Consider the following 27,742-nt stretch of genomic DNA (forward strand, 5'->3'; position numbering starts at 1 on the left):
AAGGCAATTTCAAATAAAAAGGAATTTAAAAAAATGTTTAAAAACCCTAAAAATATAATACTATTTTGACAAACGAATTTTTTGTTATTATTATTATTATTTTTTTTAAATATTGATTGTTATAAACGTATATATGAAATCGATTCCCTAACCTTAAATTAGGCTTTGATGACTTCTCATGATTATATATATATCATTATCATATGAAAGCGAGTAAGTGTTTTATTGTTACTTTTATACTTCTGTCAAGTCAATGTCTTCCATACTTATACGTATCTTTAGCCCCAAACTATAGATTCACCAAAATTAGTTTTTGCCTCTTTGCAATGATTACATAATTTCGGCATTAGAGTGATAATAACAATGATATAAATATTTCTCAAAATAAATATTAGTTTGATTATTGAATATAATATATATATGCTCATGATTATATTTACTCATTTAGTTTGCTCTTTTATATATCCTTAATCCACTTGGATTAGCTAAGAGCTTAAAAAAAATGTGAGGATAAATTATATATATATATATATATTATTCACAAGTTAAATTAATTAGGATGGTTTATGTATGAATTATAAGACTGAAAAAATGGTCACCACAAAAGTTAGTTAGTATGATAGAAAAACCTAAGGTTTTAAAAGATTTTTTTATGTTGATTCTTTTCGACTAAAATTTTTTTTTTTAGGTATTGGTTCTGCCAGATTCATAATAGTATCTCTTTTTAAAAGATAGAATTTCTATTTTACAGCATTTTAATTTATTTGATCCAATAACATTTCATTCGATCTTTTGTCGATCAGAATCTTCTACTGATCAAAATTTTTTATATATAGTCTTTTTCAGTTGGACGATTCTCAACGAAAACACTAATATAATAAATAACAAGACTTTAAAAAAATCGTCACCACAAAAGTATTCCTATATATAATAGAAAAATTCTAATTCTTATAAAGTATAGAAAAATTCAAATTCTTATAAAGTTTTTTTTTTAAGTGTTAACTCTTGAGTGTGACTTTTTTTTTCCCAAGTATTGGTCTCGTAACAGTTTGCCATTCGGAGTAAAACGCTTATAAGGCAAGTAAAAAAAGAATGAAACTATCACTGTCCTTCTCATGCTTTAATTATTGTATGTGATTATGCATTTCTCATTTCTCATTTTAAAAAAGATGAGGGCAAGAACCATATAAGTTACACAAAAATTCCCAAAACATATGCATGCACACTTGTCAAATCAAATGCGTTGATTCTCCAATTAGGGAATATCAACTTTTTCCATGCATTTGAAAGAAAAATCCAATTGTCTAAGTAGATAGATTATATAAATAATTAAGGGGTTTAGGTAACAAGAGGAAAGGTCGAGAAAAACATGATATTAATAATTAATCAAAGGTTTAGTTACGATCCACTTGGAAGCAAATTGAAGAAAGCACCAAAATAGTAACGTGTCATGACATTTGTGGAACTGAGTAACGTTGATCACACTGAATTTTTGGCGGCACACGTGGCAAAAGAATAATGATGCCTCAATCAGCATATAATTTGGGAGATACCAATATTATTTCATAAATTATTACACGCATATAAAATAGAATTTAAATTCCAGTATTTATTTAGACAGATAGATAAATTCATTACTCGTTAATCTAAATTGCTTCTTATAAATAATAATTTGTTACTGTTTGATCTAGATTCTAGTACGATGATAAATCAGCCCAATAATATTTTTTTAAGGTTTGTTGGTCCATGTAAAAGACATTCTTATTCATATATGGGTTAAATTGGCAGTAAATCTTGAGAGATTATAAATCTTTTTAAAAAATTTCTTATCCAAATACTATAAACAACAAATATAATATATATTTAAAATATATTATTTAATCTTAATCTTTATATCTTACTCATCCGAATCACTTAATCATTGTTGATTAAAAATTTATTTAGGTGAGTTTTCATGAAAAAATATTTTTTAAAATGATTTTTTAAATTTTTTCAAGAAATAAACATAATTTTTATTTAGATATTTTATACAAAAATATTTTTTTATATAACAATTATGTTTCGTATAATAATATAAAAAATATCTTTTAAAAAATTTAAATGATAGCTTTTAAAAAATATATTCTTTAAATATTTTTGCTTTTACTACTAAAATTTATTATCAAATACACTAAAATATATTTTTTCAATTAAAAAAATCTTTTCCAATAACACCAAAACAAGCTCTAAAAGTTAATCATTCTTCTCCCACGCAAATTACTCTAATTTACAATCCAGATTAGCTGTTTCTTAATATAAATAAATCTAAACTATGCCCTTGTATGTGTTTACTGATGATTGATGACACTGATGAAGTTATCTAAACTTTGAGAAAAACAAAAAACAATAATATGGTTTTTGAATTGAATAATATAATATTTGATTGAGTGGAGGCTAATAAGTCCATAGTAAGTCACGAAGGCACTTTTTTGTTTGAGTCTCTATCACGTCCTTCTCACGTGACTTTCCCTGCCACTTAGGGCACCGCCCTCCTTCACTACTTTTTTGTCTCTATTGCAACCCTTCAAAACCTTGGATCATTATCACTAACTATGTTTTCTCCTATTCAAATAGTTAGGTTATATATTGTTTCTAATTTTGACTTAGAAATTTATCATAATTAGAATTTAGAATTACTAATGATAGTGACCATCAGCATGACAACTTGTATTTTCTCTAAAATTAAAGAGGAAAAATGTTTAGGTTTTTTTAATGTAGTTTAATTTTTTTCATAATTTCTGAAAAAAGTATTCTTCTATTAATGATGTATATTATTATCACTTAAATCTCTTATATTATTATATTATTTTTACTATTCCAAAAAATTAAGTAAATAAAAAATACATTAATAATTTATTTTTAATGCATCTTCTCAGGTAAGAATTTTTTTAAAACTATAAGTTTTTTATTTTTTTATTTATCTTCTGTTGAACTTTTTTTCTTTTAAAAATTAACAAATATTAAACTCTAGATATTTTGATCATAGAAGATTACTAATACTATGTTACGAAATTATTTCTTTTAAAAAATTTCAGTTGGTAATAAAAAGAGATACATAAATAATTAATTATATCTATAAACATTTTCAATGTATAGTTTATTAGTTTTTTTTATACATCTCTATTAAAGGTAATTTCACCATCACTTGAATAAAACAAAACTATTAATTAGGACAGCCAAAATTTTCTCTTCTGGATTTTAGCTAGCTGGATGGATATCCAAAACTTGAATATGGTACCTTGAGATTATATATATAACCTTAGCTTCTTATAGTTAATTTATGCGTTTGTTGTTATTAATTATATAATTATATGTAAAAGTTGCTAGTTTCCAATAAAAAAATAAAGTACTATAATGCGAAAACTAATTAATAATAATGTATATTATAGTATATGCAAGCTGCTGCACACTTTGGAGAATAACTTTTGATTAAAAATAAAATAATGAGAATTTATGGGACTGCATTGAAATGAATTAATATTATTTGCCCACATACTAGGCAGCACTACGACATTATATTAATATTTTAAAGGCAAATTAAATTTACTAATTAATTAGTAATTTTAGTTAGGCCACACTAATGAAATTGCTATACCTTATCTTCATGATAATATATATAATGCAATATTGATTTCAAGGGTTGGTTGGCTTGTTTGCCATTAATGGATGATATCAAAATAGGAAAGTACAGGGAGCCAATGGCTTAAGCGTATAATGTGTACAATGAAGGTTTAAGAAGTATTCGAGATATAATCATTAGTGTTACATTGTCCTATTAGGTTACGTTTTTGGGATGAGTGGTTTCATGATATGATATTAGAATTCTAGATCCAAAAGGTCAGGAGTTCGATCCTTGGTGAACCCAATTTTTAAGATGAGTAGTTTTATGACTGAGATGTTTATTTATCCTGGTATCCGGATGGTTATTCTAAATAGTATAGATGATGTTCATTTTATTCATAAACCAAAGATTTAACCCGTTGTATACATTGTACACTTAGGCCATTGGCTCCTTAACACTACTCTATCAAAATATATAACACTACATCAAACATTATTTGATTAGACATTCAACATATCTAAAAAGAATATATCTGAATCATCATTATTGTGCTTGTTTTTTATATATCCTCTACTACAGTTCAATAATTTAACAATTTTCGTTTTAAGATCAGAAAGGAATTATTGCTCATATCCGAAAAGAAAGTTATTGTACAGTCTAGTAGTATTACTATAACAATTGGATTGGAAACTTTTAGCACTATTATCTAATTTCATGTGACATTTGTTTCTTGAAAATAAGGTCTCAAACTAACCGTTTCACACTAAAAAATTAATATTAAATCAATTTTTAGTTATGGTAGATGATAGGAACCAAATTAGTTTGGTAAAAGTAGTTAGAGAACCTTTAAATTTTGATAATTTTTACTAAGATATAGATAATACAAAATAAAAAAAAAGTGTTAATTACGAAAAAAAATCTACTGAATTAAAAAAAATCTAATAAAAAAAAAACAATATTTGTGGCAGTTTTTAAAATCATTGCAAAAGAAGATAATGAAAATGTTAACTACGATTTTGGTATTTAGGGTATAGGCCGAATTTTTTTTTGTTTTCAACCTTTTTTTATATAAAATCGTCCCTAAGGTTTAATTTAGTTTTAGAATTGTCCTTATCTTAGGAAACAAAATCGTATGGAGGTGACGGCGAAAGTGGAGGTAGAGGTGAATCGTGAACAACTTCTTATTCTTCTTTTTTTCTCTCTTCTTCTTCTTTTCTCCCATTTGCAAGACCAGAAACTTATTTTTTCTTTTATTTTTTTATTTTATAAATTTTTTTGTTATTTGCAATTTGATCCAAAATTTTAAAATTTATATAAAAAAGACAATTTTAAAATTTGATTTTAAACTCTAAAAATAATTTTGTATGCAAAAAAAATTAGAAACAAAATTTTTTTTGACTTATACCTTAAAAACTAAAATCAAACTTAAATCTAATAAAACGAATGGTAGTTACAAGTTGTCGCAATACAAACGCTAAATATTTACAGTCTGTTAAAATTTTGTAGTGATAAAAAATTATCACTACAAAATAAATAATTTTAAATTAAAATAATAATACGGCAATTTTAAACCACTGCAAAATAGATTTAAAATTTCTAATAATAGATTTACAGTAAATTTTTATTTTGCGGTCATTTTATTCACAATTTGTTAAAATTTTCATTAACTGTTTTGCAATATCTAATATTGAATTGACTGTCTAATCTTTATTTTTCTATTTTACAGCAGTAAAAAATGACCGTAAACATTACTACAATCCAATTTTAAAACCGTCGTTATCTATCGCTACTTGTGTAGTGATTGGAACTAGCTAGGGTATAGAATTTGATCATCTATAGTTTAATTTATAATAAGCACCTTCAAGAATGTTATGTCAACAGTGACATACTATATATATAGTTGAAAAAGAACACTAATAATTAAGAGAATAAATTTGAGTATATTTAAATATGATTGGTTTTGTCATGAATAATAAAATATGGGAAAATATTCATAGGATATATATGAAAATAGAATTGCTCATAATTGTGGGATTAAGTATGAGTAATGTTGTAGGAAGGTGACACATGGCAAGTTGTGGGTGAATGTGTTTTGAAGTGCCATATCAACCGTCCACCACCATATGCTAATCATAGATAGCTCCTAATCGTTTGGAACCACAAAACCAAACAAGGTCTTATATGGGGGGCCACATTTGTTTTTGTCCACAACTATGTATATTACATAATCTTCAATGCATTATTTCGCCACAAACCACCTTGAGGAAAGTTCACTTTAATCCTATTCACTTGACCCAAATTACAAATCCATACCACATGCTATGCAATTGCCAAGGAAAAATAATGTTTAATCCATATTTTATATATGAATTTTATTTTGATATATAGTGAGTGTAACGTAATTTTATACATGCATCTAATTACATAATATTATATCAATAAAAATAATTATATTTTATATTGACAGCGTAAATAATCATCTAAAAAAAGAAATATAATTGTACGATTATGTAAAATAAATATAATTGTATAAAACGTTTGATATTATCAGCAATTTATCCAATTACGTAACGTCATATCAGTAAAAATAACTATCTTTCATATTAACCAGGTAATAGTCATCTAAAAGAACAAATGTGATTGTACGACAATATAAAACGCTTTACACTAACAGTGCATCAAAATTATACTCTTTCTATATAAAGTTTTGTATAAGACAAAGCACCTATTTGTTAGTTTTATTTATTTTATGTTCGGTTGCTCGGGTCCGAAGCGAGTCTAGTACCACGAAATTCGAGTAGAGTTGGTGGGTGGTTGGATGCCTGGCCTGGGCGAGCTCCGGAGGGCAGGTGAGCGAGATTCTTCCGAGATGACGAGGAGGGGAATGCCATCTGCAAGGACTTCAATGCTCAAGTCAGTGTTCGTACAAAAGGCGGCAATTAAGGTAATGTGAGTGATGTACCTGGGGAGAAGGGTAGGACTCTCCCTTTATATAATTTGTACTATAGTGGATCTCACATGCGCAGACCCTTTTTCCTGAAAGCTTCTTTTCCAGCTGTCCAGGTTCACACAAAGAAAAAGGTGACGTCCGGATCACCTCTGGATTCGAGTATGATAGACCATCAAATCGGTTAACTATCCAGCCGTAGATCTCTGATTCGTTAAGCCAGGCCGAAACATTTTAATATTTTAAATCTCACAGTTTTTTATTGATAATAGAAATAATAATAAAATTTATCAATACTCATTCATTAAAATAAACGTGCTAAAAAAAAATCCACATCTTTATTATAAGTGATGTTTCGTTTTTCTTTCTTATATATACTAACCCTATACAATAGCCTGTGTATTTGCTTACTCGTTTAAGGCATAAGTTAATAATACATACTCATATACAATGACCTATCCTTAGATTATTCTATTTTAAACCTAACAAAAACTAGAAAACTTAGGTTAGTTTAGTTGGACCGGATATATGTTAATGTTTAAGTAGTTCCGCCGCTAAAATTTTCCTACCATCGAGAAAAAAAATATTTTTTTATAAATAATGGAGGAATAATCACTTGTACACATATGATTTTTGGTATTGATTTCCAAAAGAGAGTACAAGAATAATGCAAGGACGATTTCTGAAGTTATAGTTATAATTAACAATGAAAACTATCAAGGAAGCTTCAAAGAAATTTGGCTAATCCAGTACAATAACTCACTTCATTTTTTTTTTCAAAAAGACATTTAAACAATAAACAAAAGTTTAATTTCTTAGGTGTTTTAAGAGTAAGTAGGAGTCTTTGTTTTATTTTATTCATGTGATAAATTTATCTACTACTCAACTAATCCGATGTAAATATATTTCTGCATGAATTGAACTTATATGTTGAGAGAAAAAAAAAGATTTGGTATATGAGAAGGACAATAGTATCAATTAATTAACATACATTATACATAATATTGACAGATTCAAGTAATGATTCGTCAATTAATTAAATAAAACAACTTATTAACAAAGAATAGCCTTATCACAAATTGTGCATGCATGTTATGCATACTTTAATTTATTAGAACAAAAACTTACACATCATATCTTTGATGGCACTTACAAAATTCCAAAACCTTAACTTCCCTCTTGTGCTGGTAATCTTGGTTTTGAAAGCAATATATACCTTAATGCCTCAAAGTATGGAGGTCTCTCTCCAACCCAGCAAATAAAAACAGCAAACAGAATTTCATTCAATCATATATAGACTCGAACCTGCAACCTTTTATATGAGTATATATGGAGAGCTTATATCATTTGAATTATAATTTATTGGCCACATTGCTTTAAAACTTCTTATTACAAAATATAGAAGAATTATCGCTAACGGATCCATAATATAAAAACGTATTCAAATTAATTATTGATCTGTATTAAAGATATAAATTATCGTTAAACTTTTAAGTTTTAAAAAAATTGATATATATAATCATGAAATCATTTCTTTTATATTTTTGAATTGATAAAAAAAAAGCATTTGAATAGTTATATTTTCAATTTCACTAAATTTTAATTTTTGTAAATAATATTCTATAAAATAAAAGACAATAATAATTCATTTATACTAAATAAACAATAAGGATTTTAAAGCAATTTTTTCCTTTTTTAATTCAAATATGAAACCTTCGAGGTGAAAATTCACGTGCAGTTATGTTCATGTGAAGTTGATAGGTAAAAATTATTAGATAATTTGATAAATTTAATTAAATTATCATTTTTTTATGGTATCTCCTAATTCGACAGATCAAAAACTAATCCGTCGTGGATCGGAGCTCCTTTTAAGAGTTTGTTGTTGGCCAATAAATTACCGCATGTATAATACAAAATTCGAACTCTTAATACTTGCTTAAGTGAATGAGTGAACTAACCACTCGACCAACCCCAATTAATTACTAAATTGTCATCTAATAACTCTCAATTATCAAAGACAACTACATATAAATTTTCGCAAACTTTCTAGTAAAAGATCATATTGATCTATCATCATCATGTTGACCAATCTCCCATATTTATAAGGACTACTTAATTAGCCGGCAAATAGAGGCATGAGAAGCCACTAGGCATATATAAGGTTAAAACTATTCATTAATACAAAAAGCTTATTGCTCCTTCATGTCATGGTCGAACTTAGCTTACTCGTTGATAGACACCCTCTTCATCAACATGCCTCCAAAATTTGATAGAATTGCAAGGAAAAATGAGAAAAACAACAAAATCGTTACATGTTTGACACGTGTACGACAATGTAGCTTAACTTGGCGTTCATGGAAGCTAATTAAGGACCATGATATTATATATGATGTTTCATTCATGTATGGTTGTTTGTTCTGTGCTTATCAACTTGTATCAAAATGTTTTAATTATATATAGCAATTGACATAATTGAACGAACAGAATTGAATTATAACTTTGAGATAATAATCAAATGTGTTTTAAATAATAATGGTCAGCCTTGCATTGAGTCCTTGACTAATAACGACTATATGTAACTTTTGTCCTAGTAGTAATATATAAACACGATGCTAGATTGGCTTATATTTAATTTAAACCAATTAAAGATTGATTATTGCGTTAAAATTTTTCTTGACGAGTTTTTATTAACAACAATGCTAAGAAACCAACTCTATATAAGCCAAGAATCAGTCAACTGGTAAACCAGAAGCACCGATGACTTTAACCGGATGTTGCTATTGATAGGCACACGAATATTTCTTTTTCTTGTAAATTGGATGGTTTTGGATATGATTTCTATGCTTCATGTGTTATGCATTAATAAAACATAATTAATTATATGGAACCAACTAATGAATGATCAAAGCATCTGTTCCGTAATTCTCTCCTAACACTAGCGTATCTTCCTTCATGTTTTAAACGTGGTTAACAATAATTAAAAAAACAAATTAAATTATAAATTAATAAAACTAATTATAATTAGTTATGTTGTTCCATTCTTGGCTAATTATTAGTTGGTTCATATATTTTTCCTTTTATTAATTATATTGTTGGCTTATGTATCTTTTACAAAATAGAATGGATGTTTAAGTTCAATATTTTTGTAACTTTATGAAGTAATTGAGGAATCTATACTTTCCGTTTTGGATATTATCATGTATTATTGGATTATAAAACTTGATAATAAAATAATAGTATATGATTCATTGTGATTTGAGTCACTACATATACATATTTTGAGAGAAAGATTCACACTATAATTTTATTAACGGCTAATAAATTTATCACTCATTGTTCAAAGAGATTAGATATAAAATATTATCCTCCAATCATTTGATTCATATGATAATTATGAGATTCAAACGAAATACACGTGTAGTTATATTTTATAAATAATGCTAGATGACCAAAAAATATTATTATTTTTAGTTAGTATTTAATTAGCAATAATTTATATTCAAATTTATAAATATTTTGTACATAAAAATATATAATTTTTATTTATATTTATTAAAATTTTGTATGCGTGAATCAATACAATTTACACTTATAAATTAATATAATTTGCATCCACATTTTTTAAAATTTATACATATAAACTATTAAAATGATAATTTAATATTTATATTAGTTAAATAATATATAACAAAAATATTAAAAATTACTGATCTCTAAAAATTTTTCATATTTTATTTGGTATTCCAAATCTTTAGTAATAGATATGTAATTTCAAACATATTGAATAGGAATGAAATATTTCTTACATGAGTTAGGGTAGTGATATTAGATATAGGAAGGAATTTTCTAGTTAGATCAACATCTTTTCCAATTTTGATAAGATCAAATGAAATTTAATTAGGACAAATCAAACCACGACACTTGATAAAAATCAAATAAATACTAAGTAATAAAAAAAGTAGTCTAACTTTAATAACTTTTAATTTAGCCACAATAACAATGAATCCTACAAATAAACATTATTGGAAAATTAAATATAATGATGAGCTCCTAAAATGTTCTCAAAGAAATGCATGGGGGTAGTTTGGGAATAGGAGTCTTAAATTAGTTGCCCTTTATAAGAGGGTGATTGAACCACATGATGATGGGGCATAGCGTTTGAATTTATTGCAAGTTGTTGAGTTGAGTTGAAGTGTGGTCTACTCTACTTTCTAGCTACTATCCCCATCTCTTTTCCTTTCTCATCTCTCTTCACTCAACAGAGAAAACACCCTCTTAACTTCATTCATTCTCAAAGGTACTATTTCTTCTTTGCTTTTTCTTCCCTCAACATACCACTTTTGGCTAAAAAACTATAATCTTTAATTCAATTCAATAATCATCTTCCTTCTTGTACTATATTACTCTAATTATAATTATAGTATATGTTTTTACTTATATCTTATTTTACTTGAGTTTTTATTTATAATAATTTAATTTTATTAATTTCCTCTTTCATAATTTTTCATCAATAACTACTATTCTTCTTCTTCTTCTTCACTTCTTCTACTCTTAAACTAATTTGAATTACATTCTGATAATTATTATTAACTACTATAAATATATTGATTTCACAATGATATCCCTTCTACCCTTTTTGTTTTTCTTCCTATATTGAATCCTCAATGTTAGTTCCTTCATTCCATCCTTACCCTTTTCCATCTTTGAACATAAACAAAAATGGAAAAAGAAATAAAGGAGAAAAAAAAAGAAAAAGAAAAAACAATACCCATTTTCTATGTATTTAATTATATGTTAATATGTATACATACAATATTTTATCAATGAATTCTCCCAATTGATATATATATATATATATATATATATATATATATATATATATATATATATATATATATATATATATATATAAAGTATAGAATTAATTAGTTTTGGGTGTTTAATTAACTCATTTATTTTGTTAATTATTAATAATTGGTCTAGTTTTGGTTAATTTAATTTATTATTATTATTGCTTTAGAGTGCTATGGAGAAACCAAATTCAACAACCCTAGCAAGAACAAAATCAGACCAATTAATAGAATCTATGGCGGCGGCTTTAAAATCGCCGCAATCAAGTGACCACTCATCCGGAATGCCAGATAGTGGTGGTGGTGGTGGCAGTGGTACGCTATCAAGGAAGTCGAGCCGGAGGATGATGGTGGCGGCTTCCCCGGGGCGCGGCGGAGGAAAGAACACACACATAAGGAAATCAAGGAGTGCTCAAATAAGCCAAATGAAGTTTGAATTGGATGATTTGAGCAGTGGTGCTGCACTTAGTAGAGCTTCAAGTGCAAGCTTAGGTTTCTCATTCTCATTCACTGGATTCACTATGCCACCTGATGAAATTGCTGATTCTAAACCCTTCAGTGATGATGATATTCGTAAGTTTCCATCTTCTAATAATAATATTATTTTTCATTACTGTGAAAACTCAGGTGCATTCAACTTTACGTGAAGTTGATAACTGAGATTCATTAGATGATTTGATTGATTTGACTAAATTTTCATTCAACACCTGTCAGTTATTAATTTCACATGAAGTCGACTTCATTTGAGTTTTCACCATTCATTACATGTTAATTATTTGTTGAATTCATCACTTTTTGTTATGTTAGCCACGTTAGGGTTTTTCATATTTAGAATAAATAAAGGTTTAATCTAAACCCTCACATGAGAAATTAATTATATACTATTAAAAACAAAAATTTAAATATAATTATCTTTGTATAAAATTTATAATTAAAATTAAAATGATTAAATTATAATTTAGTTAAATTTATTAAATTATTTAATAGTATTTAATTATTAATTTTATATGAACGTAAATTTTTATTATTTATTTTAAAATATAAAAAATTAAATGAAATCATTTCTAATTTGAAGGGAAAAATTAAACCTTTACTATATTGTTTAGACTTATCAATCAAATTTACATATAATTATCTTCGTATAAAATTATAATTAAAAATTATTAAATTATAATTTAATTAAATCTGTCAAATTAAATTATCTAATAGTATTTAATTATTAATTTTATATAAAATTAATTACATGTGAATTTTTATTATTATTTTAAAATATAAAAAATTAAATTATTTCTAATTTGGAGGGAAAAAATAAACTTCTACTTTATTGTTTAGACTTATCAATCAAATGTTTGATGTAAATATTAAATATCTATCTCCAATTGAGAATTAGCGAATATATTTATTATTGGTATAAAGGAAAGAAGTAATGCTACTTTTTAAGTTGAGACATAAAAAAATGAATATGAGAATGATATAAAACATTATATATAGCATAGTATGGGTAGGGTCAAGACTTTGTATTTATTTATTTTGTCTCTCTCTTGTATTGAATAGTAATATATATATGGTCATAACAATAATAACTATATCGTCAATTCATTTTCTTTTATGGTATCCATATATATTATATTTTAATTCCCACCTCTTTTTCCTTAATAGGAATAAGAGAAATACACTTTCAATAATATAATTATTACACACAACTGATTTTGCCTCATTAAGCATAGACCTTTGGGAGTTAAAAGTTTTCACACTTTCTCTAAAATCATTTAATATTGAACAAAAAGATGTAAAAAAAAATCAATAATCGTCGTGCCTTTATGGTAACCACACACATACATATGATTATTATATCTTTGCTCTATTATCTTCTTCATCTGTCAGATTTTGATAGATATATTATTTGAGAAATATTTGTCGTATTTAATTATTTATTTTGTAAAAAAGAACAATTTGATACATTGACTCAGTTATTATATACTACGTACTAAATAAAATTTATTGTAATTTAAACCATATTTCATAAAAAAATAAATATATTTAACATTTTTGATGATGTTTTTAGGGTAATTAAATTAACCTTTCTTGTAAGACTAGAAGATATTAAGTACACATAATGTATTTTTTATTTATAAAATAAACATTAATCTCTTTAAAATTTAGGTTATATATACAATAATAGCATTCGATGTTATATTCTTTATATTTTGTAAAACGCACTATAATACAAGGTGAAAATTCAGATGCAATCGACTTCACAGAGAGTCGTTAGATGATTTGACTAAATTTGCATCTAACGACTCTCAATTATCAATTTGAAGTCGACTGCACATGAATTTCCACCATAACACAAACTGTAAGAAACTGTCATAATTTTTTGCCGCGCTAACCTTTTTTTTTCCTCTATGAAACTAATAAAAACATATCAATAATTAAAAAAATAAAAATATTATTCTATATATACTAAAAATAAACTATTAAATTAGCTACTATATATTTATATATATATTCATATATATTTTTAATTAAATAATCAATCATCCGAATAACTAAATCTATATATATTAGAATAATTAAAACTATAATAAACGAAAATTAAATTTATTTAAAATAGTAGAATTTTTTTTATAAAATATTAAATATATATTTCTATACGCAATGATTAACTAGTAGCTGATTTTTAGTGCATAGACATAATTATTAAAAAATATATTATGTAATAATATTGTTTAACCTAAAAAAAACAAGCACATACCTTATCCACATCTAGTAGGATGAAAATGACAAACATGTGGATGTTAGAAAATAGCTTTTGGAACAATATATAGTACACATATATATATAGATGGGACTCAAGAAGGTTAAAATACAAATTAAATGGTCCTTCATTTTCATATAATGCAGCACTCAAGTACATATATACAGTGTCTCTTTGGTACGTTGCCGTGACTCTCATAAATTTTGATGCCTAGTGCCCACCGCCAACAATGAAAATTATGGACTCAGTAACTTCTTAATTAATGATTCAATGTAATCTAAAACTTCCTTTGAATAAATATATATCCAGATTAATTAACTATGACTTAATATAATTTAGAGTAATATCTCAAATCAAATTTTAAATTTTTTTTAATCGGACACTTTAATTGTTGACAAATTTTAATTACTAAATTAGTTTTCATATTTTTATTTTATTAAATTGATATGAGAATTGTGAAAAAAAAATTAAAGGTGGTTTATTTTGTGTTTATTAAATAAGAAATTGTTTAATTTTCTTAACTAAAATTTGACTTAAAAATTAATATGTCTACTAAAATAAAAAATTTAGAACTAATTTAGTGATTAAAATTTATTAAGGATTACATTATTCGACTGAAAATTCTTTGATTTGGGATATTACTCTATAATTTAAAGATCCTTTGTTTTTATCTAATTTTAAAATTTTTTTTAAAGAAATATGGAGTTATACTTTGCAGTTTGCTCCCAAATATATTTAATTAGTTCTACCAATTTATTTATAGTAAAAACTCAAATATTAGATATTTATGTAATTGGGATGCAAGAAATTGCCAGCACAAGATATTAGTGTTACAATATAAATGATTTTGCATTATCAATATATATACTTTTAGACTATTAATAATTAATATATAAATCAAAATTAAACTCTTCTTTAAATAAACAACTCAATTCAAAGTGTTGTGTAAAATACTAAAATGTCAATATCATAGTTGCGTTCACATAGCTAGGGTTACCACTTAGCAAGAAAACAACAAAGTGACTCACTCATATATTGCTTCACTTCTCATAATAATTATACTTCGTCTTTTTCTTCTTAGTATTATGATACTAATATTTATACATCACTTTTTTTCAAACACTAACAATATAGGATATAAACAGTAAATGTTATTATATACATTACCCATCTAATAACTTTCGAGAGTTTTAAGTACAAAAACTTGGATATTTAACAATCAATATAATTATATAATAATGGCACATATTTAAAAAAAAAACCTAAAGTCGCACATCAAAATTATCATCCTTTTTTATAATAAAAAGATTTAAGATAATTCTAATAATAAAAAATATAAATTTATTCGATATTTATATTTATAATTTTGTCGAATTAACCTAATTTTTTAATAGATATCAAATTAGTTTATATATTTTGTGGTTAAAATTATAAGCATTCGAGTCTTTTTATTCCAAAACTTAAAAAAAAAAAACTTATTTAATTATTTTTCAATGTCATAAAATTACCCTTTTAAAAAATTTAAATTAATAAAAAAATAACATAAATAATTATATTTCTAATACTCTCTTCGAATTCGAGCTGGATTCCTTAATTAATTTTCCGTTAATTAAGAATAAGCAAGTGGCAGTTCTACTTGGAATAGAATTGCTACTGTTAAGGGGGCATGAACACCTTGGTTGAATGATATTGAAAGACATTTAGCTTCTAACTACCTCAAAATTATGGGGCCATACACTTACAACTACAACTCTACAACAAGTGGATCTGTCCCTCTCTTTCTTCTTCCCTTTTTGTTGGAGAGCTCAATTTTCATTTTGGCCTCTTCCAATTTTGGTCCCCAAATTAAATTTCCCACTAGACTTTTTCTATTTGGAATTAATTAATTAGCTAGGTTACTGTTTAGACAGCTAAAAAATATATATAACTTTCTCAAACAATTCCTCACATGTTTTGTGTGAATCTAATAATTATTTTACACAAAATATGTGTACCCAGATTTATTAAATTTTAGTATTTTTTGTTATCATTTGATTAATATAAATATTAAATTATTTTTAATAAATTAATTTTATTAATTTATGTGCACAAATTTTAAAAAATATAAATACAAGTTGTATTGATTTATATACGAAATTCTGGTATATATATAAACTATATGTTTCTATATGTAAAATGTTTATAAATATAAGTGTAAATTATTATTGATTAAATGTATGCTGACAAAAAATAATAATAATTATTGATCACATAACATCACTCTAAAAATATTATGCCAGTCATATAAATTATGTGACAAATTATATTAAAAAATATATTTTTTGAGTTGTTGAAATAATTTTTTCTTAATTAATTAGCTACAATTATTTATAAATGCTCCTTTTACATTTATATATATATCAAACTCTGACACAAAGCATCTTAACATGACTACTGTTTTCGTTCAAACCTAGAATCTTTTATCAACAATTTTATTTTATTATTTCGTACTACTGTCTTGAAGAATGTCTAAAAATTAAATTCAATAAGTTAAAGAATGATGTTTAGATACTTAATTGTTCTTATTTTGTTGCCTAAGTCATCAATTTTTGAAAGAAAGTTGTTAGACAAAAATATTTGTGCAACCTCTCTTCCTCTTTTGATATACAGTTATGGAAGAATTTCAAATGTACCAGATATATTTTAATAATTTTAATTATAAAAAATATATATAATATATATTAATTAAAATTAAAGATTAAGATTGTTAAAATACCAGCAGTGTTGTTTTACTTTTTTATATAGTATATCATTTTTCATTTATAATACTGAAGGGTAATAAATTACAAAAGGTAAATTTTGAGTGAAAATTTCATAATTTAAATTTAGATTAATAATGTTTTTTAAATTTTTTATTTCATTAATCACTATAAAATAATTAAATCACATAATTTTTTTCTTAAAATATCCTTACTACTCATTAATTATTGATGGCTTTTGTCTTGGTCAATGCTGAATTCTGACAACTATGGTCCACCATATGACTTCATCACTTCACCCACTTGACTTTTAGTGACTAATAATAAATATGACACTATCATTTATCTCATCATACCATGCAGCTGTCAAATGATTTAAGAAGCATCCATGCATAGTTTATTTCTTCAGAAATCATTGTGGATATTATTGCATCTTTTTTGCTTTCTAGCTACCATGACAACCCTATTATTATTATTATACCCACACACATATTTTCAGAATCATATACTCACAACAACATGCATTATTTTTATTTCTATAGTACACAAATTATTACACTAAGAGCTTCTTCTTCTTCTTCTTCTTTCTTTTTTTCTTCTTATTAAAAAAAAAGAATTTTCTACCTTGGATCATATCATGAAGAAAAGTTCAACTATGTGTGTTGCAGCTGAAGATATTGAAGCTGGAACTAAGACAATAAAGTTTCAAACTGAGCCTACTATTCCCATCTATCTTAAGGTAATTAATTATATAATATAATATAATATAATCTATACTTGCATGTCATCATCTCAAAAAAGGTGAGAGAGTGATTTTTTTAGAGAAAAGATTAATTGAAATAGTTTTACCTTGTTTCTATTATAAAATTATAAACAATAAACAACAGTAGTTAGAAAATAATGTAACATTCTTCTAATTAAAATCTGAGAAACAATTTTTTTTAAACCAAATAATATACTTTTAAGTTATTCATCTTCAATAGAGTTGATGCATGTGGTCCTGTGTATTTGTTCTTCAATCTTGTATATAAAGTTTAATTTCATTTCATGTGATGCATCAATGTACAATACTACCCTTTAATTTCTTCCCACCACTTAGCCACAGATTTTATGATGAGATTTTGTATTTCAAAATAAGAGTTTATTCTTTGTAATATTCTCCTTATCCTTTTGAAAAATCTCACTTTTTGTATTATTTACATGCATGGTACTCAATGCAATAACCGAAAAATAAAAAATGAAAAAATTCATGGTATTTGTTCAATACAATGTGAGTACAACATTAATTCACTAATTTAGAAAGGTTAACGACTTTCTCTATTTGAACAAATTAAATATTTTCTTTGTCAAACAAACAAATAAATTATTTATTTTATTTATTTTTCACATGTTTCTCTCTCTATTAAACATGATGTATATATGAGGAGCTTGAACCAATGTTGAAATAAATTAAAGCTGATTAATTTAATTTGAATATGTATATTAAATGACTAATTATGATATATATTGTTTTGTGGGGAAGAAAAACAAAAGTTCTTATATATAATTATATATGGGATCTTGAAGCTAAGTCACAACTTTATGGTTTCATAAAATGAAACAAAGTTTTAAAATTAATCTCCAATTTAAAAACAGCAATATATAACATGATCATATTCTACTTATCATAAAGTTATTATTATGAAGAAATTAACATTTATTACACAATTTTAAACTCATTCAATAATCATACCAAACATTTAAACAATACTATATTCCGTGTACAAAAAAACAGCCACTAAATCAGTTATTTATATAAAATATACATTAAAAGCCTGCAAAACATTACATGTAATTGTTAACTCTTGTTTGATAATGTGAATGTATATGTTTGTATGTATGGTGCAGTTCAAAGATGTGAGCTACAAGGTAGTAATGAAAGGCATGACAACAAGTCATGAAAAGGATATATTGAATGGGATAAGTGGATGTGTGAATCCAGGTGAAGTCTTGGCTTTGATGGGTCCCTCAGGCAGTGGAAAAACCACTCTTTTGAATCTCTTAGGTGCTAGAATATGCCATTCCACTATCTCTGGTTCCATCACTTACAATGATCAATCATATTCCAAGTTCTTGAAGAGCAGGATAGGATTTGTGACACAAGATGATGTTCTGTTTCCTCACTTAACTGTCAAAGAAACATTGACATATGCAGCCAGGCTTAGACTTCCAAAGACATACACAAAGGAGCAAAAGGAAAAGAGAGCTCTTGATGTCATCTATGAGCTTGGTTTGGAGAGGTAAATGCTTCAATCCTTAACATTCAAACATTTAAACTAGGGTAAATGATTAGAATTTAATTTTGATGTATTTTCAGTGTAAAAAAGTTTTACACGTGAATTCAATTACGTAGCGCCACATCAGTAAAAATAACTATCTTTCATATTGACTAGATGAATAGTCATCCAAAAGAACGGATGTGATCGCACGTTACAGTGTCAGTGTATCAAAATTAAACTCAAATTATTATGATATTTTTATAAATTTTACACGATCATCTAATCACATCCGTTCGTTTAGATGATCATCTACTAGTCAACATAAAATATAGTTATTTTTGGTCAACATAAAACTACTTTACACCAACCATGCATTGAAATATTTTTGCTGATACCAACACTTCTCTTGATGTTGTAAAATGTGTGTAACATCAATTGACCAATGGGGTAATTACTATAATTTATCCTTCAAATTATTAGGAGTAGAATTCATAGGTGTCATTGTATGATTATAGAAGCAAAATTTTCATATTACATTTATGAATGAAATTAAAACAGGTGCCAAGACACAATGATTGGAGGTTCCTTTGTTCGTGGAGTATCAGGTGGAGAGAGGAAGAGAGTTTGTATTGGAAATGAGATCATAATCAACCCTTCTCTTCTTTTTCTTGATGAACCAACTTCTGGTTTGGATTCAACAACAGCATTGAGAATAGTTCAGATGCTTCAAGACATAGCAGAGGTACTTGCTTTTTTCATTCTTCCTTCAATAATATTGATCAACAAAACAGTTAGATTTTTTTTACATCACATAGCCTTTGATCATGAACATGTTTGATTAATATGGCAGGCTGGTAAAACAGTAGTGACAACAATTCACCAACCATCAAGTAGACTCTTTCACAAGTTTGACAAGTTGATCCTTCTTGGAAAAGGCAGCTTGCTTTACTTTGGAAAAGCATCTGAAGCAATGAATTACTTCCAATCTATAGGGTGTTCGCCTCTTATTTCGATGAATCCGGCCGAGTTCTTGCTAGACCTTGCCAATGGAAACATCAATGATGTTTCTCTTCCATCAGAGTTGGAGGACAGAGTTCAAATGGGAACTGTAGAATCTGAAAGACATAGTGGCAAGCCATCTCCAGCAGTTGTACATGAGGTACTAACATTTTTCTTGGTGACAATTTTGCATGTTTGCACAAATACATTGAAATCATTGACCAATGGCTGAATTTTTGGAGTTAGTCTGTAGTTTTCTTAACAAGATTATGCACAAAATTTGACAGTATTTGGTGGAGGCATATGAGTCTCGCGTCGCGGAAACAGAGAAGAAAAAGATAATGGCTCCTTCCCCTCTTGATGAAGAAGTTAAGTCCAAAGTTCGTAGTTCTAAGAGGGAATGGGGAGCAAGTTGGTATGAGCAATTCTCTATATTGTTCTGGAGAGGAATCAAAGAAAGGAAGCATGATTATTTCAGTTGGTTGAGAATCACACAAGTTCTGTCCACTGCAATCATCTTGGGATTACTTTGGTGGCAATCAGATACTAAGAACATAAAAGATCTGCAAGATCAGGTAAATTTTTTCTGCAAGAACAAAATTCCTAGTCTTTGAAAAAAAGTTATAGCAATAACTAAACCTTGTTGAACTAGATGGATTTGGCTATATAGATCAAACAATGCCAATTGTCATAGTGTTAAGTTACTATGTTACTAATGTGTGCCTATCCACAAACCTAAAAGTAATACTTAGATATTGTTTTTTTCCTCAAGCTTTAACTGACATTTTCGCTATCGAATTTCAGGCTGGACTGCTCTTCTTTATAGCAGTCTTCTGGGGATTCTTCCCTGTATTCACTGCAATATTCACATTTCCTCAAGAGAGAGCAATGCTGAGTAAGGAGCGAGCGGCCGATATGTACAGACTAAGTGCATATTTCTTGGCCAGAACCACAAGTGACCTTCCACTAGACTTGATATTACCAGTACTATTTCTCCTTGTTGTGTACTTCATGGCTGGTTTGAGACTCAGTGCTACTCCCTTTGTCCTCACCATCCTCACTGTTTTCCTCTGCATTGTGGCGGCTCAGGTATGTATCTGCATTGGAAAAGGAAAAACTTTATTTTTATCACTAACATTTTTTACAGTGATTTCAATTTAGCCCTAAAAGCTTTTCTTAGTAGTTCTGTTTATGTGCCTAACATAGAATCCAATATTAGCCTTCATTTCTAAATATGGTTTTTTATGAATTTAGGGACTTGGACTTGCTATTGGAGCAACACTCATGGATTTGAAAAGGGCAACAACTTTGGCTTCAGTAACTGTCATGACTTTCATGCTGGCTGGAGGGTTCTTTGTGCAGGTAAACATATATATCCTTGTTTTTCTCTTTGAATGCAAAACCTTCATTATTGCCTTACACTTTTGTGGTGTCAAGTTAACAAGTTGGTCATACGGATTTTCTTCAATCAAAACATTTAGTTTTAGTCTCTTCCGTTAGTTTGTCTTTGTTAAAATAAAAACATTTGATTTATGTCTGTACATTAGTAATTAACAAAGACAGACTAATGGTATAGTTGAAAACCAAACGTTTTGAATTTTTTTAGACTCAATTCTAATTTCTATGTATAAATTGAGCAATCTACTAGCAGAAGAAGCTAACACTTGATACTAAATTTTGGCAGAGAGTTCCCATATTCATTTCTTGGATCCGGTACATGTCTTTCAATTACCACACCTACAAACTGCTGCTAAAGGTGCAATATGAACACCTAACTCCAGTTGTAAATGGGATCAAAATTGACAGTGGTTTGACAGAGGTTGCTGCTCTAATAGCCATGGTTTTCGGCTACCGGTTCTTGGCTTATCTTTCCTTGCGGCGGATGAAGCTTCAATCCGGAGCATGAGATCATTGATCCAAGCATAACAAGAAGTAGCCTGGATTGGAAGAAAGTGCTTCCATTTTGCATGAAGAGTGATATTGGATGAATGCTCAAATTGTAAAGAGGAATACATTGATGTGTTACTGTCCAAAGTTGTATATATTGATTCTAATTTAGCATGTTCACAACACCAAAAATGCATGCTATATTTTATCATAGGCACATCAATGTCTGTAGAATTCAGGTTTTTTTTTTTTTGGAAACTGTTTTAAGTCTGAAAATGTTAAATAGACTGAAACTTGTGACTAATGTAGTAGAATTAGAGGAGTGTTAACTGTTTGTTGCTACACTTAGTCAAAGTTTCAAACCAAAAGCATAGCTATAATTTGGTCATAAGTTTAGGTCCTTTCACAATAAATTTGGATAGAATTTATGTACATGAACTATTTTTGTAGAATTTAACTTGATAGGTTAACTAATTGAGTCTTTTCTCTTTCTTTCTTCGTTCCTTTTCCTTTGATGGGTGAAAAACAAGAAACAAATTATATAGAACTCATTGATATCATCTCCCTGATATTTAGTTGATTTTCATGATATAATCAAGTCTCATCATGTTCACTTATATGTACAATGAAGCATCATGGTGGTGCCTTGTGGACCAAACTATCCCACAGTTATTTCCTACTAGTGTTCCAGTGCATAAAAGAGAACAGAGAACATGGCAAAATATGCTGCAATTAAACCACCATAAGAAGTGATTGCTCATTCTTGTTAACCATATACAAGAACAACTTAAGTTGAAAATATACAACATTTTTCCATCTTGTGTTTTTTCCAGCAAAGTAACCCCTCAACCAAGGACTCTCCGGCATAGCCATCAAGGCCTTGGTCAAGGGCCAGCCTCTATTCCCCTTCGGCATTGCCATCAAGGAATAGGACTGTGGACAAAAACATCTATTATTGAATATTCTGTTCATCAAGTACAACTAAGTTAGCTCTTTCCATCTTACAGTTAATCACACATTACTTACTGATAAGCTTAGAGCACAAATTATACACCAGAATCAGTGAGTGAAGAACATTTGTAATTCAAACTCAGAAGATCAAATGGAAATCTTGGTGACCATGAAATCAGGTTTCTTTATGGCATGCTAACCACTTCCTTGGAAGCAGTTGCAGTAAGACTCCCATTCTCCAGTCTCCAGGAGAGTTTCCATTTGGCATTCTCAATGACCTTGAACTTCCCATTATATCGTACACTTCCCCATGGTAAATTTTATCATCTTATCAATAGAACAAGAGACAAAGCTGCAGTATTGTAGTATCAGCATTCAGCAGAAAAAAATGGAAAAAATATAGGAGAAAGAAGTTGGCTCCATGGATATGCTGTATGAGAATGTATAAAGCATTAACTGTGTTGGTAAAGAATGATATAAGACATTAATAAGAATGAAGAGTAAGAATACTGTAATGCAGAAGAAGAATGAAAAACTAGTGAGCCACTTTATATGCAGAGTATTAATCTTAGTGCAAGAAACAAATGTATTTGCGGAAAAACAGAATAATGTTGTGTGAGAGAGAAGCAGTTACCTGTGAAGTTGTTGGATTACCAAATCCATCTGCTATCAACTTTAATAGCGCGGATGTGGGAGATTTTGGGCCAAAGCTGTGGATCCTTCTTCTCACATCGATTTCCCAGCAAAGGGCTTTCGTAGACGCTGAGTTTTATTAGAGAGGCAGGCAGCATTTCACCCTCCATATTCTCCAACTTGGGACATCCATCAATAGTTAAATGTTGCAGGGAGGTGAGGTGAGCAAGTCCCTTGCATTCCAACGTCTCCACACTTTGAATCCCATACAGTGTGAGAGACTCGAGGGAGGCAGGCAACCAACCTTCCTTTGGGAGGCACTTCACACACTCACATTCACCGTCAATCCAAAGATGAATAAGCCCTTGAAATTGTGAATTCATGAATGCTGCAGTGCTCACTAGTTTCTCGCAGCAGCTGATGAAAAGAGATCTGAGGCTACGGTGTGGAACCCCTGGAGCACACAAATCGATCTCTGGGCAGCCCACTAATGAGAGACGCTCTAGCTGAGGTGCGGCCATCCATATCGTCGACACGGATTTCATACTCCCACAATTGTTGATAATTAGAAAACGCAGAGACGAAAGAGAGCGTGACACCACAATTGATTCCATCTTTTCACATTTTTCGATTTCAACACTCACGAGATTTGGAAAGGAATCCAACAACGAGAAGGATGTAACTGAATCACAGCTGTTCTCTATTGATAGTTTCTGCAGCGGGTGATGTTGCCCATCCATTTGGAATTCTAGTTTTCTGCAACGCCTTATCATCAACTGTTGTAGTGATGGGGGAATAGCACTCACCGGAAACAATATGTGGGAGGAACAATCTGAGATGCGTAGAGAAGTGAGGCAAATCAGTTGCGTGTTGGTAATGGCCTCCACCACGGACCCCACTAGATGCTTTCCTGAAATTGAAAGCCTGGTAATCGCAAGTGCCCTTGGAACACAACAACTCAGCTCATCGCACTTCTCAATCTTAAGTGATTGCAAAGATGATAGATGAATGGGCAAATCTCCTCTCAACGACGGACACTTCCTTATCATAAGCTCCCTAAGTCGAGGAAATGCATTCAACTCCATTGAACGCCACTCCTTCCAGCAAGGCATTGAATTAAACAAAAGAGTTTCAAGCTTTTGAAATGGTGGTGTCTCCACACAAGATTTATCGTTCTCGTAAAAATAAAACTCAGCACCCACAATCCCCACACTTTCAAATTTTGAAATTTCAAGGTGCTTCAAAGAGGGCAATTGTCCAAGTGAAGGAAGCATACAACAATTCCTGCAACCAAACAGTGTTATTGTGGTGATGTTGCGGTAGGAAGAATGTCCCAACCAATCTGGAAATGTTGTACCCCTGTAACCAAAGATATATAACCCTTTCAAATTAGTGTGAGGTCGTAACTTGTCAAGTATATCTCTTTCCATTTGGGAATCAACTGTATCCTCTTCTTCATTCGAAGACCAAGTTAACGTTATAGAATCAATGCCATCCTTATTGGACATTCTTGCCTCCAAAGCTTCACTGCTGTTCACCATATTCTCCAATTTGCCAATGGAAATTGATCTGTGTAGATCCGCTAGTGCTCCCAATTCTGTGATCTTGTTCTCTTCACGCTTCCCAACAACATAGTCGCTTAAAAACTGCAAATTTTTCAACTTGCTCATGCCTTTTGGCATCTCATGCAACTGAGTCCATCTAATATCAAGATGGCGCAAATTTACAAGGTCTTTCATGCCAACTGGTAGCAATTTCAGATTTCTACACCGATACAACTTCAAGGTCTGCAAATTGTACAGGTTACCCAATGACTCCGGCAATGTCACAATGGCGGTCTCGGACAGATCCAAGTAACGCAAATGAATCAACTCACCAATTGAATCAGGTACTGACTCTAGAGGAAAGCTTTTGAACGACAAGGCTCTCAAGTACTTCAAATGCGACAACAAGATACAAGGTGCGTTTTCCATGTTAAATGGGATCCACTCGTTCAAATTGATTGCAAGAAATGTCCTTGTATGTTTTATTCTGTCACAAACTCCCAAAAGTTTTGAGATTGGATAATTGCCCTTAGCATTATGGGACAAATGACGAGTTTTAACATCAACCTCAACTGCATTCTCAAGCCCTTCCGCCCTAAAATAGAATTCTCCAGCAAACATCATTGCCAAATCATGCACGAGATCATGCATCACAAATTTATTTTTCTTAGTACTATGAGGTTGCAAAAATGATCTCGCAACCAATTCATCAAAATATTCATCACCAACTTCTTCTAAAGTGTTTTTCCCAACTGGTTGTAAAAAATTCTGAGCCATCCATAACAAGATGAGCTCATCTTTATCAAATTCATAATCTTTTGGATACAACGAGCAATAAACAAAGCACTCTTTCAAACATGAAGGAAGAAAGTAATAACTTATTCTTAAAGCCGGAACAACTTTTATCTTGTCATTGGAGAATTTCCATACCTCACTCTTCAATATATGATTCCAATACTCAACATCAGAATTTCCACGCAATAAGCCTCCGAGGGCTTGAGCTGCCAAGGGCAATCCATCACACTTCCTTACAATATCTTTGCCGACTTTTCTCAGAGTTGAATTTTCCATTGAGTCGGTTGAAAGACGTGCATGTTTTGAAAACACTAACCAACAATCTTCGTCAGACAATAAACTTAGTTCACGAGGTGAAACAGTTTGCACCACAGAAGCCACTTTTTTGCTTCTTGTGGTTATGAGAATTTTACTCCCCTTAACCCCATTCTGAAAAGGTTTTAGAAGCCTATTCCAGTCTTCATAATCCTCATTCCATGCGTCGTCTAAGACAACAAAGAATTTTTGTCTTGACAATCTTTCCTTTAAATCATGTTGAAGTAAATTCAAATCTTTCAAGTTACAGGAACTCGAAGTTATTGCCTCAATTATAGTCTTGGTAACCTTAATAACATCAAACTCTTCAGACACACAAACCCAACCTCGAAAATCAAAATTCTCCTTCATCTTTTCGTCATTGTAAACCAATTGGGCCAAAGTAGTCTTTCCTATTCCGCCCATGCCTACAATGGGAATCACAGATATATCACCATCTCCAGTGTCATCACCATCCAACAACAACTTCACTATGGCCTCCTTGTCTTTTTCCCTGCCATATATACTGGATCTTTCAACTAGAGATGTTGTGATCCTCCATGACATGTTCTCCTTAGGAATCTCTCTAAGACCAAGAGTGTCTTTTTGCTTCACAATAGACTCCATCCTCTCAATTATTTCTTCCATCCTGTTTGCTATCTCCCTATCTTGCAAATTGAGATAACGAGAGAAGAAGGTACCTGGATCCTTCTGAGTGGCGGCTTTGGTGAAGACTTCATCCAGCAAGTCATCAGCAACATACATAGCATCTTTGAGACTACCGAGCCAGTCCTTGACAGCTCTCTCCTTGATCTGCTTCTGCTCAGCATCAATGAGAAAGGCTTGAAAAGAATAAAGAGTAGTCTTCAACCTTTCAAGCAGCTTCTGGGTAAGCTTCTTCCCTTTAATCCAGTTGGCAACTTCAGGCGAGGACATCCTGTCAAAAACAACATTAAAAATGGAAGACAGAACAGCTCCACCTACAAGTTCTGCAGCCATGTCTCTCAAGATCAAGTGATATCAGAGGAAAATGAGGAAGGGAAAAGGAAATGGATGTAGTTTGCAGTAAACTCAGTTAATCTCAAAAAAAGTAATAAAATAGATGCAGCAGGTGAAGTATATTATGCTCTGCTGATATTAACTTAAAGATGATTGGTCTTCAAGGCAAGTGGTACTAAAATTATTCATGGAAATTTCCCACTAGTTGGACAAAAGATGTCACTGATGATTTTTTTAATATAAGAGCTTGACTTCACCTACTCCGAAGAAACAATTCTATTTTAAGAGGGTTTTCCTTGGGATGCTTTCTTCCTCAAAAGCTGTTAGATGTGTTCTAAGAGGAAATTTTAAGCCCTTTTTTTTAATGCTCCCTACAACAGCTCTTTAAGTGCAAAATGTTTATGTTTATCAATGCTAAGTATCATCAATATCAATATCCACTTCAACATTTATTTATTTCTCACCAACCATTCACAGTTCTATATACC

General features: G+C 29.4%; 2 protein-coding genes across 3 annotated transcripts; one reads left to right on the plus strand and one right to left on the minus strand.

The window, feature by feature from the left end:
- Positions 1 to 10,701: 10,701 nt before the first annotated feature.
- On the plus strand, positions 10,702 to 22,556 carry LOC130961150 (ABC transporter G family member 22-like). Its single transcript, XM_057886873.1, has 10 exons — positions 10,702 to 10,845; positions 11,569 to 11,971; positions 17,563 to 17,633; positions 18,782 to 19,173; positions 19,711 to 19,894; positions 20,003 to 20,311; positions 20,439 to 20,726; positions 20,956 to 21,240; positions 21,406 to 21,513; positions 21,836 to 22,556. The coding sequence occupies exons 2-10, from the start codon at positions 11,575 to 11,577 to the stop codon at positions 22,055 to 22,057; spliced, it is 2,256 nt and encodes a 751-aa protein (XP_057742856.1). The 5' UTR covers positions 10,702 to 10,845; positions 11,569 to 11,574; the 3' UTR covers positions 22,058 to 22,556.
- Positions 22,300 to 27,349, minus strand: LOC130961149 (putative disease resistance protein At3g14460). Of its 2 annotated transcripts, none has more exons than XM_057886872.1 (2): positions 23,624 to 27,349; positions 22,300 to 23,419 (listed from the first exon to the last, which is right to left on the minus strand). In XM_057886872.1, the coding sequence occupies exon 1, from the start codon at positions 27,252 to 27,254 to the stop codon at positions 23,640 to 23,642; it is 3,615 nt and encodes a 1,204-aa protein (XP_057742855.1). In that variant the 5' UTR covers positions 27,255 to 27,349; the 3' UTR covers positions 22,300 to 23,419; positions 23,624 to 23,639. The 2 variants fall into 2 exon arrangements, with proteins under 2 accessions (XP_057742855.1, XP_057742853.1); XM_057886870.1 differs by having other exon boundaries at positions 22,303 to 23,341.
- Between the last annotated feature and the right edge of the window lie 393 nt (positions 27,350 to 27,742).

The sequence above is a fragment of the Arachis stenosperma genome, chromosome 2 (assembly GCF_014773155.1).
Source record: "Arachis stenosperma cultivar V10309 chromosome 2, arast.V10309.gnm1.PFL2, whole genome shotgun sequence".
Taxonomy (NCBI): domain Eukaryota; kingdom Viridiplantae; phylum Streptophyta; class Magnoliopsida; order Fabales; family Fabaceae; genus Arachis; species Arachis stenosperma.

Coding starts and splice junctions, on each gene's coding strand:
- LOC130961149 (XM_057886872.1), bottom strand. CDS start 27,254: ATGGCTGCAGAACTTGTAGGTGGAGCTGTTCTGTCTTCCATTTTTAAT.
- LOC130961150 (XM_057886873.1), top strand. CDS start 11,575: ATGGAGAAACCAAATTCAACAACCCTAGCAAGAACAAAATCAGACCAA. Junction 20,312..20,438: donor CTCCAGCAGTTGTACATGAG/GTACTAACATTT, acceptor AAAATTTGACAG/TATTTGGTGGAGGCATATGA. Junction 20,727..20,955: donor TAAAAGATCTGCAAGATCAG/GTAAATTTTTTC, acceptor ATCGAATTTCAG/GCTGGACTGCTCTTCTTTAT.